General features: G+C 46.9%; 1 protein-coding gene across 1 annotated transcript in view; it reads right to left on the bottom strand.

Annotated features, from left to right (window-relative positions):
• Nucleotides 1–495: 495 nt before the first annotated feature.
• The window catches only part of LOC139277603 (inositol monophosphatase 2-like), a 45,556-nt gene continuing 27,043 nt past the window's right edge, over nt 496–19,008 (bottom strand). Inside the window, exons 3-8 of the mRNA XM_070896293.1 lie at nt 17,611–17,715; nt 16,737–16,782; nt 12,240–12,348; nt 6,475–6,583; nt 4,783–4,934; nt 496–2,117 (exon numbers count right to left, since the gene is read on the bottom strand). Of these exons, the coding sequence (XP_070752394.1) occupies nt 1,975–2,117; nt 4,783–4,934; nt 6,475–6,583; nt 12,240–12,348; nt 16,737–16,782; nt 17,611–17,715 (664 nt within the window). The 3' untranslated portion in view covers nt 496–1,974. The remainder of the gene's footprint in view (nt 2,118–4,782; nt 4,935–6,474; nt 6,584–12,239; nt 12,349–16,736; nt 16,783–17,610; nt 17,716–19,008) is intronic.

Here is a 19,008-nt window from a genome sequence, read left to right as displayed (position 1 = left end):
TATAGTGTAGTCACTGTTGTAATGTGGGAAACGCGGCAGTTAATTTGCGCACAATCCAGCTCCCACAAACAGCAATGTGATAATGACCAGATAATTTTTTTTTTTGTTCTGTTGATTGGGGGATAAATATTGGCCAGGACACCGGGGATAACTCCCCTGCTCTTCTTCAAAATAGTGCCATGGGATCTTTTACATCCACTTGAGAGGGCAGACGGGGCCTGGGTTTAACATCTCATCCGAAAGACGGCACACCCCTGACCAGTGTAACACTCCCTCAGTGCTGCACTGGAGTGTCAGCCTAGATTTATGTGCTCAAGTCCCTGGAGCGGGACATGAACCCACAATCTTCTGACTCAGAGGCGAATGTGCTGCCCACTGACCACAGCTGACGCATGCATAAGACCATATCTTTAACCTCAACTCCACATTCCCGCCCGATCCCCATATCCCTTGATTCCCCTAGAGTCCCAATGAGTTTGAGATATGAACCAAAACAAAAATTTAAAGTTTTTTATTAATGAACAGTTCAGTTCAATTTTAATTTCTATGCCAACAGTGCATTTTCAGTAAACTTAATAAAACCCTGAAATATAAGATATTTTTTTAAAAATAGGATTTTTTTTTGAAAGCAGTCTGAGTATCACTCACTCTGTGCTCACACGACTGACTGTCTGACCTTGCAGTGAAAACTGCTGCACTCGACGGTGTTTAAAATAAAAATTAGGTACAAAAAATATTTCGTTTGGATTCAAACCTTTTGGGGGTGTAACAGATCTTTGGTGGTAATGCACCAGAGGCACTGACCAATCAGGAGCCTGTTTTAGACCCCGCCTTGTGTTCTTTCCCATTGATCATCATAGGCAGTCCCTCGGAAGCGAGGATGACTTGCGTCCGCGCCAAAAAGGGACGGGTTCACAGGTGTTTCAATGTTCCAGATCTCAAACTGCATGTTGAAGGGTGGAAGATGTCTGTGCGTGGAATTTTTTAACGTGGGGTGGCCGTTGCACACCAGTCACCACACGGGCTTGACAGAGCTAGGTCTTGGTCCAGTGGCAAGGATTACCCAGGACGACTGGAGACCTGCTCTGCTGCACGGACCTAGTGCGCACACATAGCACAGTGTGGGCTGCTGGTTAGTGATCACCCATTTTGCTCTCCACCAAAGACCCATTTTACCCCATTTAAATCTGATTCAACCAGTTTTCGCAAATTAAAACACATGTCACTAAACATAGAACAGTTCAAGTGGGAGGGGGGGGGGGGGAACTTCATTTGTTCCATTAGTAATGAATAATTTACGAGCTGTTGAAATTAGATAAATGACGGGAGATTAATCTGGAAATAAGCCTTAAAAGTGATCTGTTGTATAATAAAGAAAGAAAGACTTGCATTTGTATAGCGCCTTTAATGACCACCCGATGTCTCAAAACGCTTTACAGCCAATGAAGTACTTTTGGAGTGTAGTCACTGTTGGAATGTGGGAAATGTCGATTTTTGTCGATGTGGATTTTTGAATTTTTTTTTTTTTACAGAATGGCGGTCTTATTTCCAGGTTTCTGCACTGTCCCATCACACGTCGGTTAGTTACTCCGTCAGCGCCAGCCAAGTGAATTTTACACAGACGAACACGCCCGTCGGGATCAGGTGCAACGCTGGATTTACACCAGGCCCGATATTCCTTTTCACTGAAGTCAGTGTAGAACCGGCGTTGAACCCGATCCCGCAGGTCCCACCCACCCACCGAGTTAGGTCAATCAGTCTGTCCAAACATTAAATGAGAACAGGAGAAAATGAGACCAACACAACTCATGTTACAGAAGACACACATTCTTGCAGGGAGAGCGAGACGTTATTCCACCAGTTTCGCTGTTTTTAATTTCTCTTTTTTTAAACCGCAGCACAGCTCTTCACTGGCAGCTATTTTAAATTTCAGCAGCTTGATTTCCGCCGCGGTTCCGCCAGCGAACCCGCCCCTTATTGGGGCAGCGAGTCCTCTGCGCCTTCAATGCCATCATCCCGCTCGTACGCCACCGGCTGCAGCTCTCGGGCAATCTGGCCAGCCATCTCGGGGGTGCCAGCCGCTACCACCCTGCGGGACATCAGGTCCAGGGGTCCTCCTAGAAATGAGAGAACCGTACACAAATCGAATGTTGCAGGTTTTGGCAAGGCTACAAGTATCAACCTGTTTGCTCAAAAAAAAAACACTCAACTGAATTCAAATCAATGACTTTCACAAAGCAATTAAAAAGACTTGCATTTATATGGTGACAGCTGTGGCTCAGTGGGTAACACACTCGCCTCGGAGACAAAAGGTTCAAGTCCCACTCCAGGGACCGCAGCACAAAACTCCAGTGCAGTACTGAGGGAGTGTTGCAGTGTCGGAGGTGCCATCTTTTGGATGAGATGTTAAACCTGCTTGTGAAAGATCCCCTGGCACTATTTCGAAGAAGGGCAGGGGGAGTTATCCCCGGTCTCCTGGCCAATATTTATCCCTCAATCAACATCACTAGAACAGATGATCTGGTCATTATCACGTTGCTGTTTGTGGGAGCTTGCTGTGCGCAAATTGGCTGCCGCGTTTCCCATATTACAACAGTGACTCGACTCCAAAATTATTTCATTGGCTGTAAAGCGCTTTGAGGTGTCCGGTGGTCGTGAAAGGCGCTATATAAATGCAAGTATTTCTTTCTTTGTAAAATGCCTTTCACGATCACGGACCTTTCAGTAGAGACACTTGCCACTTACCTAAATCTAGAGACCTTAAGCACACCTTGGCCAAGCTAAAAGCTTAAGGATTTTCCAGTGTGCACAGGTGTATGGCTGTAGTTTAACCAGCTAAAATCATATAGCTATTAACACAGAGCATTAGTAAGCTTCCTGCTACTTGTCCAGCTGGCCACCTACTCATTCGGACAGTGGCATACAGGGTTGTCTGAAGCCAAGTGTAAATAGTCCCAGCAACCTTATTGACAGGTCCCATTAATGCAACTGATGTGAAGTAATCAGGTCACGATTGCCCCAGTAAAGTATCCAATCACTGCAAGAGTTCTGCTTGCTAGCCGTGAAAGGTCATCAGAGGGAGGATTTGGAGTGTGACTGCATCGTACTTGGGAATGGAGGGATAGAGGTTGGGTCTGTGACTCACTGGGCTGGATATTAACGCAGAGGCAGGGAGGGAGCGGCGCTGCTTTGAGCTCCCAAAACCCGGAAGAACGGAAATTCGGCAGGACCCGATTAGCATTTTTTTTGCCTCCGTTTCCCGGTCTGGCTGAGGCGCGGGTAGGCCTTCAGCACCAGGCCGCAGCCTGGGAGCGGAGCACAGGGAGCTGGGCGGCGGCCTCGTGGTGGAGAGCAGAAGAGTGGTGGAGGAGATCGAAGGGTCGGGGCGGGGGTCCCGATCGCGGTGGGGGGGTGGGGGGCAGAGGTGGGTGAAGCGGGCAAGCTGGATCGAGCTTGTAAGTGGAAAGGCACGTATCTCCTGGATCCAGCAGCCCTCACCTCCCTTTAGCCGCCAGGTTTCCCGAGGCCCAGAACACTCAGTCGGCCAGGGTTAAATTTAAAATGGTGGTTACGTGAGGTGCGCGGCCCCATGATATTCAAATTGTGAATGCGCCTCCCGAGAGCGGCTTGTCTGTCCACTCCCCGTCCCGCCTCCGTTAAAACCGCAAGTTGGAGGCGGCTTGAGGTTGGGATTTAGATTTTTTACATTTTATCATCCTGACCCAAGCCTGACCATTTTGTGGGGGTTAAACCCCCCACCCCCACCCCCCACCCCCGCCCCCCCACCCCGCTCCCCACCCCCCACCCTCACCTCGCTCCCCACTGTATCACTCAGTTGCTGATCTCAGCTGTGGCACTGCGAGAGGCATCCGGTGGAGGGAATACCATCACTGGGCTCTTGTTCACAGTGCAGATCTTACGGGCTGGCTCTAAAGTAGCACTGTGGGGTGAGCTGGGAAAAGGCCCACCTACTTTCAGCTGCGTGTGGGCCAGGGATATCAGAAACCAGGTCGGGGGAAAAACACCGTAAACAGATGCGCTCAGAAAAAAATTTAAAGACTTGCATTTATATAGCGCCTTTCACGACCCCCGGATGTCCCAAAGCGCTTTACAGCCAATGAAGTACTTTTTGAAGTCAGGCCCTGTTGTAATGTAGGAAACGTGGCAGCCAATATGCGCACAGCAAGCTCCCACAAACAGCAATGCGATAATGACCAGATAATCTGTTTTTGTGATGTTAATTGAGGGATAAATATTGGCCAGGGCACATAGAAACATAGAAAATAGGTGCAGGAGTAGGCCATTCGGCCCTTCGAGCCTGCACCACCATTCAATGAGATCATGGCTGAACATGCAACTTCAGTACCCCCAGACACCGGGGAGAACTCTCCTGCTCTTCTTCGAAACAGTGCCGTGGGATTTTTTACGTCCACCTGAGAGAGCAGACGAGGCCTCGATTTAAGGTCTCATCCGAAAGACGGCACTTCCGACAGTGCAGCACTCGGAGTGTCAGCCTGGATTTATGTGCTCAAGTCTCTGGAGTGGGACTTGAACCCACAACCTTCTGACCCAGAGGCGAGGGTGCTGTACGCTGAACCGAGACTTTCAGAGCCAGCTAACCTGGTAAAACACACTTAATTGGACTTTGAGCTTGGGATCGGAATGCTCCAAGGTGCAAACCCTGTGGGGAAACAAAGAGAGTCTCGGATGGATGTGACCTCATGAATCAGGTAAAAATGAAGCACCATTAAAAGCCAGAATCTCGCAGTCAGCAGCTCCTACCTGCTGTATCCATCATGATCCCACCAGCTTCCCGGACAATGACAGCCGCAGCAGCCATATCCCAGCAGTGCAGACCAAACTGGTAAAAGGCCTCGACATCACCGGTGGCCACATGGCACAGATCGAGAGCAGCACTTCCTATTATCCTGATCCTAAGAGTCAGGGAAAAACGATTCAATAAAATCAGTGGAATTATCGCCAGCAACCTGCACTAATGCGATTGCGGAGACTGCCCGCTAGACTTCAAGGGCCATTATTCTTATTTTTAAAGCTATTGGTAATTGAAGACTCCCTTCCTTTCACATTTGGAGGGTATTTGAGGTGCTCTGTGCATACAAGTTCACAATTCACAATTTCAAACCACTGGGTTACGAGCTGGGATCTTAAGAAGAGAATTAAGCATAAAGGTTATGGGGGAGAAATTGGGTGCATTTGCGCCTCCTGTTAATGCCCTTGGGGCGCAAATGACTCTGAGGCCAGGCGCGGTGCCGCTAACGACTCCCGCTAAATTTGGCGGGTGTTTAGCGGCGGCGCTACGGCATTGCGCCCCAATCTCCTGCGCCCGGAGATCATGACGTCATCGCCGAGCACATCGACCCGTTAGCGCTCCGGACCATAAATTGGGCTTCGCCTGCTGAAGCAGCACCGGGCAGTAACAGCGACGGCTTCAGGGAACACGTACCTGGCGGCCAGCCGCTACAGGGGTAAAGGTTAAAGGGCAGGTGGCTGGCTGCTACTGGGGAAAAAAAATCCCATTTCGCTTCCCGCTCCGGTGCCGCTTTGGTCGCGGGCACGATCGCTCAGCCCGGTACTCTGCTTGAGTGCCGGGAAAATCATGCGGCAACTCCACTCCCTGGTGGTCCAGGTAGGCGGGTTCCTATTGTGCAACGCATTAAGCTTGGGAGACCAAAACTGTACGCAGCTCTCCAGGTGTGGTCTCACCGTGGCCCTATATAATTGCAGTTCATGCCTGGACAGACATGGGTTTTACTCTGCATTAAAAGGGTTCTGTGTTAATCAAAGTACATTAATGTATCAAGAGCAGTTCCAAAAAGCAGTTTTGGAGAAGTTTTGTACATTACAGGGCATTGGTGAGGCCACACCTGGTGTACTGTGTACAGTTCTGGTCTCCTTACCTAAGGAAAGCCATACTTGCCTTAGAGGGAGTGCAACGGAGGTTCACTAGGCTGATTCCTGGGATGAGGGGATTGCCCTATGAGGAGAGATTGCGTAGAGTAGGCCTATAGTCCCTAGAGTTTAGAAAAATGAGAGGTGATCTCATTGAAACATGTAAAATTCCTAAGGGGCTTGACAGGGTAGCTACAAGGAGGATGTTTCCTCTTGCTGGGGAAGCTAGAACACTGGGGCACAGTCTCAAAATAAAGGGTCGGCCATTTAGGACTGAGAGGAGGAGAAAGTTTGTTCACTCAATGGGTTGTGAATCTTTCAAATCATCTACCCCAGAGAGCTGTGGATCTTCAGTCGTTGAGTATATTCAAGACAGAGGTCGATAAATTTTGGGGAACGAAGGGAATTAAGGGATATGGGGATAGTGCGGGAAGGTGGAGCTGAGGTAGAAGATCAGCCATGATCTTATTGAATGGTGGAGCAGGCTTGAAGGGCTGAATAGTCTACTCCAGCTCTTATTTCTTATGTTCTTAGTTAATATCTGCATCATTTAATCATTCTTACCCATGTGCCTGCACCTTAAGCAACCTCTCCATGTTATTAAATAGCATCTTTACTGCCACAGGTTCACGAATTGAGCCAAGTTCAGTTAATATCAGGGCCTTTGAGATATCTAGAAGAGAAAACATCAAATTGTTCAGCGAACTAACATTGACCCTTGCCAGAAGGAACGTTGCCAGAAATGAGCTCCAAGGCACAGTGGTGCCCTCTCCACACTGCGAGCACATACCGGCTAGCCTCAGGACAGTGAGACATACTGTCTAAACATTAGGCGGAGACAGGGAACCATTGGAGCCTGGGGACCACAGTGAATTTAAACACTGTCCTTCTCATTTCTGCAGCTGAGTTTAAATGCAGCCCAGGGCGATGGGATGAAAATCTCCTCTCTCTCAGATTATCATTTCACCAAGAATCTAACATGGGTTATATCTGAACTTGGGAGTGCAAAACGTGAAGCAATATTCTCTGACCAGCATGCATATCCCTCATTTGGATGAATATTTTTTTTTAAATTAAGGCGTACACATTAACATCTGACATAGTATTTACAGCACGGTAAGGAGGGATGATGTGTTAGAGGGATCATCAAACGAGGCCATATGGGTTGAACTGAAAAAAAAGGGGCGATCACACTGCTGGGAGTGTACTAAAGACCCCCAAACAGTGAGAGGGAGATGGAAGACCACATGTGCCTACATAGGCACATTTCTGAGAAGTACAAAAACGAAAGAACAGTAATAGGGGATTTCAACTATTCAACTAGGGAATTTTAAAACTGTTGTGAAAGAATAAACTCAATAGTCACTTAAAGCCCATCAGCAGGAGGAACAACATGGGTTTATTTCTCAGTTCTGATTTGACTGATCTGGATTAGGATCAAACAGGTGGAGGCTGGTACCTAAATTCCTGGATGTAATATTAACTGGGACAAAATTAATGTGAAGGGTATAGAGGGTGCGGAATTCATAAAATGCATTCAGGAGAACTTTTTTAGCCAGTATATAGCATGCCCTACATGGGAGGGAGCGGTTCTGGACTTAGTTTTAGGGAATGAAGCTGGGCAGGTGGAAGGGATAGGAGAGCATTTAGGTGACCATAATTCAGTCAGACTTAAGGTCGTTATGGAGAAGAACAGGGATAGACCAGGAATAAAAGTTCTAAATTGGGGAACTTTGATAAGCTGAGATGTGATTTGGCCATAGTGGACTGGAAACAGCTACTTGAGGGTAAATCAGTGTCAGAGCAATGGGGGGCATTCAAGGGGGAGATCCGTAGAGTTCAGGCCAAATATGTGTCCTTAAAGAAGAAGGGAGGGACTAACAAATCTAGAGCCCCCTGGATGTCGAGGCACATACAGGGTAGGATAAAGAAAAAAAGGGAGGCTTATGACAGACACCGAGGGCTAAATACGGCAGAAACTGTAGAGGAGTAGAAAAAGTCCAGCGGTGAAATTAAAAAGGATATTAGCAAAGAGAGAGCATGAAAAATTCTTGGCAAGTAAAATCAAGGAAAACCCAAAGATGTTTTATAAATATATTAAGAGCAAGAGGATAATTAAAGAAAGGGTAGGGCCTATTCGAGACCACGAGGATAATGTGTGTGTGGAGGCGGAAGATGTGGGTATGGTTCTTAATGAATACTTTGCGTCTGTTTTCACAAAAGAGAGGGGCGATGCAGACACTGCTATCGAGGAGAAGAAGTGTGAAATATTAGATGAAATAAACATAATGAGAGAGGAGGTATTAAGGGGTGTAGCAGCTTTGAAAGTGGATGTCCCCAGGCCCAGATGAAATGTATCCCAGGCTGCTAAATGAAACAAAAGAGGAAATAGCAGAGGCTTTGACGATCGTTTTCCAGTCCTCTCTGGCTTCAGGTGTGGTGCCCGAGGACTGGAGGACTGCTAACGTGGTACCTTTGTTTAAGATAATTACGGGTCAGTCAGTCTAACCTCAGTGGTGGGAAAATTATTGGAAAAAATCGTGAAGGACAGGATAAATCTTCACTTAGAAAGACACAGATTAATCAAGGACAGTCAGCACAAATTTGTTAAGGGAAGGTCGTGTCTGACTAACTTGATTGAATTTTTCGAGGAGGTAACCAGGAGGGTCGATGAGGGCAGTGTGTACGATGTAGTGTCTATGGATTTTAGCAAAGCTTTTGATAAGGTCCCACATGGCAAGACTGGTCACAAAAGTAAAAGCCCATGGAATCCAGGGCAAAGTGGCAAGTTGGATCTAAAATTGGCTCGGAGGCAGGAAGCAAAGGGCAATGATTGATGCGTGTTTTTGCGACTGGAAGGATATTTCTAGTGGGGTACCGCAGGACTCAGTACTGGGTCCCTTGCTTTTTGTGATATACATCAATGATCTAGACTTGAATATAGGGGGTATGATTAAGAAGTTTGCAGAAGATACTAAAATCGGCTGTGTGGTTGATAATGAAGAAGAAAGCTGCGGAATGCAGGAGGATATCAATCTATTGGTCAGGTGGGCAGAACAGTGGCAAATAGGATTTAATCCAAAGAAGTGTAAGGTAATGCATTTTAGGAGGGCTAACACATTAAATGGTAGGATACTGAGAAGTGTAGATGCACAAAGGGACTTTGGAGTGCATGTCCACAAATCCCTGAAAGTAGCAGGCCAGGTAGATAAGGTTATTAAGAAGGCATATGGAATGCTTGCCTTTATTAGGTGAGGCATAGAATACAAAAGTGGGGGGGGGGGTTATGCTTGAACTGTATAAAACACTGGTTAGGCCACAGCTAGAGTACTGCGTGCAGTTCTGATCAACGCATTACAGGAAGGACCTGATTGCACTGGAGAGGGTACAGAGGAGATTTACGAGGATGTTGCCGGGACTGGAGAATTTAAGCTATGAGGACAGATTAGATAGGTTGGGTTTGTTTTGATTGGAACAGAGGAGACCTCATTGAGGTGTATAAAATTATGAGGGGCCTAGATATAGTGGATAGAAAGGGCCTATTTCCCTTAGCAGAGGGGTCAACAACCAGGGGGCATAAACTTAAAGTAATTGGTAGAAGGTTTATAGGGGATTTGAGGAAAACTTTCTTCACGCAGAGGGTGGTGGGGGTCTGGAACTCACTGCCTGAAAGGCTGGTAGAGGAAGGAACCCTCACCACATTTAAAAAGTACTTGGATGTGCACCTGAAGTGCCGTAACCTGCAGGGTTATGGCGGCCCAACAGGTCCATGCTTACATGTGCCTCTTCCCACCATTTCATCTAACCCCATCAGCATTCTAATCCTATATAAAAACACAGTTAATCATAGAATGGTTACAGCACAGAAGGAGACCATTCGGCCCGTCGAGCCTGTGTCGGCTCTCTGCAAGAGCATTTCATCTAGTCCCACTCCCCCTGCCCTTTCCCCGTAGCCCTGCAAATTTGTTTCCTTTTGAACTCCCTTTTGAAAGCCATGATTGAATCTGCCTCCACCATCCTAACCACTCGCTGCGTAAAAAAGTATTTCCTCATGTCGCCCTTGGCTCTTCTGCCAATCACCTTAAATCTGTGTCCTCTGGTTCTCGACCCTTCCGCCAATGGGAACAGTTTCTCCCCATCTCCACTTTCTAGACCCCTCATGATTTTGAACACCTCTATCAAATCTCCTCTCAATCTTCTCTGCTCCAAGGAGAACAACCCCAGCTTCTCCAGTCTATCCAGGTAACTGAAGTCCCTCATCCCTGGAACCTAAATCATTTCTGCACCCTCTCTCAGGCCTTCACATCCCTCCTAAAGTGCGGTGCCCAGAATTGGACACAACACTCCAGATAATCTGTATAGTTTATTCCCGAATATAGTCACACCATATAGAGAGATACAGGTTACAGGAGGAAGAGTGTCTGATTGACAGCGAGCAAGGTAAGCAAAACCTACAGTGGAGGCAGAGAAGGAGGGACTGCAGCCACAGGTCTTGTCTAACACCTACAACAGAGAAAAGAGAGAGGTGACCTGATAAAGGTCTTTACAATTATGATGCCGTTCAATAGTGCAGACGTAGAGAAGATGTTTCCCCTTGTGGGGAGTCCAAAACTGGTTACTCCCTATCTCTGTAACCTCCTTCAGCCCTACATCCCTCCAAGGTCCCCGTGCTCCTCCTATTCTGGCCTCTGGAGCAGCCCCTATTATAATCGCTACACCATTGGTGGTCGTACCTTAGCTGCCGAGGCCCCAAGCTCTGGAATTCCCTCCCTAAACATCTCCGACTCTCTACCTCTGTCTCCTCCTTTAAAACCTACCACTTTGGCCATGTTTTTGGTCAGCTGTCTTAATATCTCCGTACATAAAATTTTGTTTGATAACGGTCCTGTGAAGTGCCAAGAGACGTTTTGCTACGTTAAAGGAGCTGCATAAATGCAAGTTGTTGTTGTTATACAAAATCTTGCTCACTCTTCACTCCCGTTTTTGCATGCTCACTATCTTCCTGTTCGTCAGAGTATGGGACTAACTGTTTGTACTGCACTTTTTTTTAGACAGACAGGTGTCTGACCAGTCCCGCCCCCCCCCCCCCCACCCCCCACCTTGCACATTTTAAGCTCCACCCCCTCCCGGCTGAATCATTCCATCCCCGTGGTGCCAGAAGTAGGACCTGAGGCTCCGACTTACTTCCCTACCCCCCACCCCCCCACCCCCGGCCGGTCGGGGCTCAATGGCAGCGGGCTGCTGCTCCTCCGGCTGACTGGGCCCCGAGCCTCCCATGAGCCGCGAGTTCCCCGCCGGTCCCCCGACCAAGCAGCCCCGAGCCTGGAGATAATTCCCCTGTTTCTGGAGCTCCCCGAGCCGCGAGCTCCCCGATGGAGCCCGAGATCTCTGCTGGGCCCTGAGCTCCCTGCTGGGCCTGGTTGGAGGGAGAGAGAGAGGCTGGTTGGGGGGGGGGGGGGGGGAAGAGTGAGAGAGAAAGGCTGTGGGTGGGGGAAGAGTGAGATACGGGGGGGGGGGGAAGAGGGGGGAAATCGGAGGGGAGAGAGGGAACGCAGGGAAGACGGATCACGTTCTTCCAACCCCCCTACAAGGGACATCGTTGGAGTGGATGATATCCAGAAGTCACGACACTGTCACTATTCACTTCATAACCATTAAACTGGTTAACAATCCGTACACAATGCCTGCCCCACCTATGGTGGGGGGGGGGGGGGGGGAGGGGGAGGATGCACTTGCGCTTGGGGAGGGAAGTACTTGGACTGGGGTAAGGCACTTTGGTTGACCCTTGCTGCCTTCTGGGGAGTTCTGCCTCTGTCGCTTCAGGAAGTCAAAATGGATCGAGTTACAATTTGCAAAGTCAGTGAGACCTTGGGATGGATGGATCCAGTGACACATTGCTGTGAAACTTCAGGGTGTGGCTTATCCTCCAAGTGGACCAATCAGAAATAAGGGGTGGAGCTTGTTGGCCATTTAGAACTCACTCCAAAAAGAAACTTCTCCTTTCTACTTCGCTCCTTCCAAAAGTCTCCACAGAATTTTTTTTTTCTTTTTAAATTCCACCTTTGACAATCTTTCTCTGCCCGCCCCTGTAAAGTGCCCAGGGTCGTTTTACCATGTGAGGTGCACAAGATGCCATTTCCTATCCTACCTCACTTGGAATAATTCACGCGAATGAGGTGGTGAAAAATAATACAGGGGGGAGAGAGTGACCAGTAATTATCCACTGTCAATAATTCAATTACTTGTTAATTGTGCCGCGAATTCCAACTCTACTTAAATGGCCATTTCACATTTACATTTGAAAACATGAGAAGAGAAAGTTAACAAACCTGTTTGTTTAGACGCCTGAAGTTTCTGGCCATTACAAAATGCTCCATGACCTTTCCTGCCAGTATATAACTTCCTTTCAACACAGCTATAAATTACACCAAGTTCAAGCTAGTGGGAAACAAAATGGGGAAAAAAATAATGTCATCAGCACCCGGGGGTCATTCAGCGTTATGTATGGACCACAAAGCAACATAGTGATGTAGAAAATAAATTCATAAATCTGCGTGGGGGTAAGAGAAACATGAGGCAGATGTTTTAACTCAAATGCCATTCTTGAACTCTCAGCATCGCTATTTATCGAGGAACAAGTATATATTTCTCAATCCAACCTTTTAGGACTGACTCTTGTCAAAGAAAGAAAGACTTGCGTTTATATAGTGCCTTTCACATCCCAAAGCGCTTTACAGCCAATGAAATACTTTTCAAACTGTAGTCACTGTTATAATGTGGGCAACGCGGCAGCCAATTTGCACACAGCAAGCACCCACAAACAGCAATGTGTTAATGACCAGACAATCTGTTTTGAGGTGTTTGTTGATCGACTCAAATTTAAAATTCTCATCCCTGTGTTCAAATCTCTCCGTGGCCTCACCCCTCCTTACCTCTGTAAACTGCTCCAGTCCTACTACCCTCTGAGAACTCTGTGTTGCTCCAATTCCGGCCACTTGCACACCCCCGACTTCCCATCACCCCACCATTGGCGGCCATGTCTTCAGCTGTCTGAGCCCCAAGCTCTGGAACTCCCTTCCTAAACCTCCCCGCCTCTCTATCCCTCTCTCCTCCTTAAAACAAGACCTGGGTGTCATGGTACATCAGTCATTGAAGGTTGGCATGCAGGTTCAGAAGGCGGTTAAGAAAGCAAATAGCATGATGGCCTTCATAGCGAGGGGATTTGAGTACAGGGGCAGGGAGGTGTTACTACAGTTGTACAGGGCCTTGTTGAGGCCACACCTGGAGTATTGTGTACAGTTTTGGTCTCCTAACCTGAGGAAGGACATTCTTGCTGTTGAGGGAGTGCAGCGAAGGTTCACCAGACTGATTCCCGGGATGGCGGGACTGACATATCAAGAAAGACTGGATCAACTGGGCTTGTATTCACTGGAGTTCAGAAGAATGAGAGGGGATCTCATAGAAATGTTTAAAATTCTGACGGGTTTAGACAGGTTAGGTGCAGGAAGAATGTTCCCAGTGTTGGGGAAGTCCAGAACCAGGGGTCACAGTCTAAGGATAAGGGGTAAGCCATTTAGGACCGAGATGAGGAGAAACTTCTTCACCCAGAGAGTGGTGAACCTGTGGAATTCTCTACCACAGAAAGTTGTTGTGGCCAATTCACTAAATATATTCAAAAAGGAGTTAGATATAGTCCTTACTACTAGGGGGATAAAGGGGTATGGTGAGAAAGCAGGAATGGGGTACTGAAGTTGCATGTTCAGCCATGAACTAATTGAATGGTGGTGCAGGCTCGAAGGGCCGAATTGCCTACTCCTGCACCTATTTTCTATGTTTCTATGTCTAAAACCTACCTCTTTGACCAAGCTTTTGTTCACCTGTCTGAATGTCTTCTTCTCTGGCTCGGTTTCAAATTTAATTCTCTGTGATGCACATTGGGATGATTTACTACGTTAAAGGCGCTATATAAATGCAAGATGTTGTTGCAAGTCTCCGTCTGCATCAAGTTCAAAATGCCCCACAATTACAACTTGAGCCGTAGCGATAAGTTTCAGGTCAATGTAAAAGATCCCATGGCATTATTTCAAAGAAGAGCAGGAGAGGTATCCCGGTGTCCTGGCCAATATTTATCCCTCAATCAACATAACAAAAACAGATCATCTGGTCATTATCACATTGCTGTTTGTGGGAGCTTGCTGTGCACAAATTGGCTGCTGTGTTTCCTACATTACAACAGTGCCTGCACTTCAAAAGTACTTCATTGGCTGTAAAGCGCTTTTGAGACATTTGGTGGTCGTGAAAGGCGCTATATAAATGCAAGTCTTTCTTTTCTTCTTTGCTGCACTGTTGCCCTTGATCTCGATGGTCACAAATTCATGAAAGACCTTTTCTCGCTAATTATGCGTGATGCATTGTGTAGTTAGTTACTCCTCACCCTGGCAATTCAAGGGAGTCAACTGGTCAGCACTTCATGCAAACGTACTCAATCTCGATTTGTTCAGGATGACCCACATTCTTCAAGTCACACACACCATAAGCTTAGCATCCACAACAGCCAGCTCATAAGAACATAAGAACATAAGAATTAGGAACAGGAGTAGGCCATCTAGCCCCTTGAGCCTGCTTCGCCATTCAATAAGATCATGGCTGATCTGGCCGTGGACTCAGCTCCACTTACCCGCCCGCTCCCCATAACCCTTAATTCCCCTATTGGTTAAAAATCTACCTATCTGTGACTTGAATACATTCAATGAGCTAGCCTCAACTGCTTCCTTGGGCAGAGAATTCCACAGATTCACAACCCTCTGGGAGAAGAAATTCCTTCTCAACTCGGTTTTAAATTGGCTCCCCCGTATTTTGAAGCTGTGCCCCCTAGTTCTAGTCTCCCCGACCAGTGGAAACAACCTCTCTGCCTCTATCTTGTCTATCCCTTTCATTATTTTAAATGTTTCTATAAGATCGCCCCTCATCCTTCTGAACTCCAACGAGTAAAGACCCAGTCTACTCAATCTATCATCATAAGGTAACCCCCTCATCTCCGGAATCAGCCGAGTGAATCGTCTCTGTACCCCCTCCAAAGCCAGTATATCCTTCCTTAAGTAAGGTGACCAAAACTGCACGCAGTACTCCAGGTGCGGCCTTACCAATACCCTATACAGTTGCAGCAGGACCTCCCTGCTTTTGTACTCCATCCCTCTTGCAATGAAGGCCAACATTCCATTCGCCTTCCTGATTATCTGCTGCACCTGCAAACTAACTTTTTGGGATTCATGCACAAGGACCCCCAGGTCCCTCTGCACCGCAGCATGTTGTAATTTCTCCCCATTCAAATAATATCCCCTTTTACTGTTTTTTTTCCCCAAGGTGGATGACCTCACACTTTCCGACATTGTATTCCATCTGCCAAACCTTAGCCCATTCGCTTAACCTAACTAAATCTCTTTGCAGCCTCTCTGTGTCCTCTACACAACCTGCTTTCCCACTAATCTTTGTGTCATCTGCAAATTTTGTTACACTACACTCTGTCCCCTCTTCCAGGTCATCTATGTATATTGTAAACAGTTGTGGTCCCAGCACCGATCCCTGTGGCACACCACTAACCACCGATTTCCAACCCGAAAAGGACCCATTTATCCCGACTCTCTGCTTTCTGTTAGCCAGCCAATTCTCTATCCATGCTAATACATTTCCTCTGACTCCGCGTACCTCTATCTTCTGCAGTAACCTTTTGTGTGGCACCTTATCGAATGCCTTTTAGAAATCTAAATACACCACATCCATCGGTACACCTCTATCCACCATGCTCGTTATATCCTCAAAGAATTCCACTAAATTAGTTAAACATGATTTCCCCTTCATGAATCCATGCTGCGTCTGCTTGATTGCACTATTCCTATCCAGATGTCCCGCTATTTCTTCCTTAATGATAGTTTCAAGCATTTTCCCCACTACAGATGTTAAACTAACCGGCCTATAGTTACCTGCCTTTTGTCTGCCCCCTTTTTAAAACAGAGGCGTTACATTAGCTGCTTTCCAATCCGCTGGTACCTCCCCAGAGTCCAGAGAATTTTGGTAGATTATAACGAATGCATCTGCTATAACTTCCGCCATATCTTTTAATGGTGATATAATTCCAAGTCAGGATGGAGTGTAACTTGGAGGGGAACTTGCAGATGATGGTGTTCCCATGTGTCTGCTGCCCTTGTCCTTCTAGGTGGTAAAGGTTGTGGGTTTGCTAGGTGCTACCTAAGAAGCTTTGGCAAGTTGCTGCAATGCATCTTGTACACACTACGGATGCGTGGCAAATAATGTTTTGTTTTCAAGGTTATAAAGAGTATCTCTGTAGATCAGTTCCTCAGCTCTAACTTTCTAAGCTCCAACTCTCTTAAATAAGAAAAACAATTGCATGCTTCGCCAAAATCTCACTCCACCACACACCCCTGAAAGTTCCAGCTTTGACCTTCTGTCTCTGCTTTCTTCGCTGGCTTCAGCCGAGATGGGAAGGTGGTTGCTCCAATTAGCCTCAGTGCCTCTGGCCTGGAGGGCGAAACAGCCTGCTCCTCAATTGCTATCCAATGACTGCGTTAAAGGCTGAGCAGGATGGGCTGTGATGCCTCCCATGGTCAAATGGCCTGGCGACACTCACCGTCCATTCTCCCACATGAAGAATAGCTATCCGGGGCGGGTACAGGAGGGGAGGCCGTGACGATGGAGCTGTAACTCAGGAAGGAGTTAACTTCTTAAGGGGAGGAGGAAATTAGGGAGGAGAAGGAAACTGATGAAATTGACATGCAGTAAGTCCAATTTATCGCTCAATATTCCTTTACCTCTTTGTTGACAGAAAGCCCAATAGAAACTGCCACCACCGGTGCTCTGAAAAAGAGAGTTCAGTGTATAATTCAGTTTTATATAGCAATGTTGCATTTCATATAAAAAATGCTAACTGATACTTGGGTCATGAAATTCACCTCAATAGAAAATGGAAGATGCCTTTTGTAAACATCCAGTGACAACATTGCAAGAACATGCAGCTTTAAAATGTCCAATTTTGACTCATAGTTGTTAAATACAGAGAATTTAATCCCCTTGCCCTTTTCATACTACGTCAGCCGTGGCTCAGTGGGTAGCATCCTCATCTCTGATGTAAGAAGGTTGTGGGTTCAAAACCCACTCCAGGGACTAGAGCACAAATTCTAGGTTCACTAGATTGACCCCTGGGATGAGAGGGTTGTTCTATGAGGACGGATTGGGCCTATACTCTCTGGAGTTGAGAAGAATGAGAGGTGATCTCACTAAAACATATAAGATTCTGAAGAGGGACTGACAGGGTAGATGCTGAGAGGTTGTTTTCCCCTGGCTGGAGAGTCTAGAACTAGGGGGCATAGTCTCAGCATAAGGGCTTTTAAGGCTGAGATAAGGAGGCGTTACTTAACCGGGAGCCAATGTAGGTCAGAAAGCACAGGGGTGGTGGGTGCTGGGTCTTTGTGCGAGTTAGGAGGCAGGCAGCAGAGGTTTGGATGACCTCAAGTTTACGGAGGGCAGAACGTGGGAGGCCAGCCAGGAGTGCGCTGGAACAGTGGAATTATGGTCATTATATAATGACATTCTATTCCTTATACATTATTTGATATAAACATGGATGCACAATCCAGTTTTATATGTAAGGAGACCGTTTCGATGAGGTGGAAGCGAAGATTATACCCGTGTACAAAGTTACATGTTCCATCGATGGGGTCTATTATCCAGGTGGGATCATCGGTCAGAATGCATTTTTCACCAGCGGCAACTGATTCTTCGCCAATAAATCTGCAACAACAGAAAGTCAACCATGAATTCCGTTTGTTCATACAGCTGTGCACTATGAGATTACAGTCATTTAAAGAAAAACAGCAATTGTAATACATCGGACCAAAAATTCGGTTGGCTAGCGGCCCCACGAGGGGCGCTAAAGGATTAGCGCCAGCGAGTGTCAACAGTAGCGCAGCTCGGAAACTTCATTTGCAGTTACTGGCGGCGCTGAGGAGTATCGCCCGGAAGCGTGGCGCTGGGTGATCAACTCCCCCCCCCCACCCCCCCTACCCACCCCCGGGAGCAACCTGAAGCAAACTTTGCTTTGAACGCCACCCTTAGCGACCCGCGGTGACCTCGCTGGAGAAAGCCAGGCGTGCAGAGCTGTCCCGGGGGGGCGCGAAGGGAAGGCATGATGGCATCAGGTAAACGTGACTGCTTTTTGGAATTTTTTCGTTGTGGTTTAACTTTATTTGGGGGTGAGTATTGTATAGGGGAATGATTTTTGTGAATTTTGTTCTGATTTTTTTTTTGTTGCAGCGAGGCCTCTCTTCGGGCGCTACGAAGCTGGTTCTTTAACACAGGATCTTCCAATGCACACCCTGCTGGAAATGAATTTTGCTGGGCCCGGCACTAAATTTAACCCCCAGGCGATATTTGCGCCTCAGGAGCCCTGCAACTGAATTTTTTGACGTAAGTAACTCCTATTGCTATGAATGAGAAACCCCCCCACAAACAAGTACACAATTAACATGCATTTAAATTAAAGAAAAAAAAAGTTCTCCCACTTTAAAAAATTTTTTTTTATTAATACTTAAAATAAACACCATAGTGGCGAGGGTTTTTAAACATAAGAAGTGCTTTTATAACTTTATTTTTAAATGTTTGTGTATTTTGAACCATTTGCGCCTGTAAAAGAATGCTATACACCTACTTTTTCAGACACAGGATTTTAAAGGACATTTGCAGGGCAAGATATTCGTAAATATCGGAAATCTTACGCTACAATTGTCCTCGCTCCCGAGATACGGCCATCTGTCAAGACCAAAAACTTGACAGATCGGAAAAGCCGGTTTTCAGCGCATGCACATTGTGCGCTGGAAACCGGCTTTTCCCATGCCTTCCAGGGTCCGTACGGACTTCTTACGGACCCGGGACATCGGAATTTCAGGGCCAAAATCTTTTCAGGAAGCTGAACAGATCTTAATATATGAAGTCACATGACAACGTACCGCCGGGTGTGTTTTTCAATTTAGTTTGAATTTCCGACAGAGCCGCTTGTACGAATGTGTAATGTTACACCAGATACAA

Source organism: Pristiophorus japonicus, chromosome 1 (genome assembly GCF_044704955.1).
Source record: "Pristiophorus japonicus isolate sPriJap1 chromosome 1, sPriJap1.hap1, whole genome shotgun sequence".
In the NCBI taxonomy this organism is placed as follows: Eukaryota; Metazoa; Chordata; class Chondrichthyes; family Pristiophoridae; genus Pristiophorus; species Pristiophorus japonicus.
The sequence above is the reverse complement of the archived record's forward strand: the minus strand, read 5'-3'. Positions and strand labels throughout refer to the sequence as shown.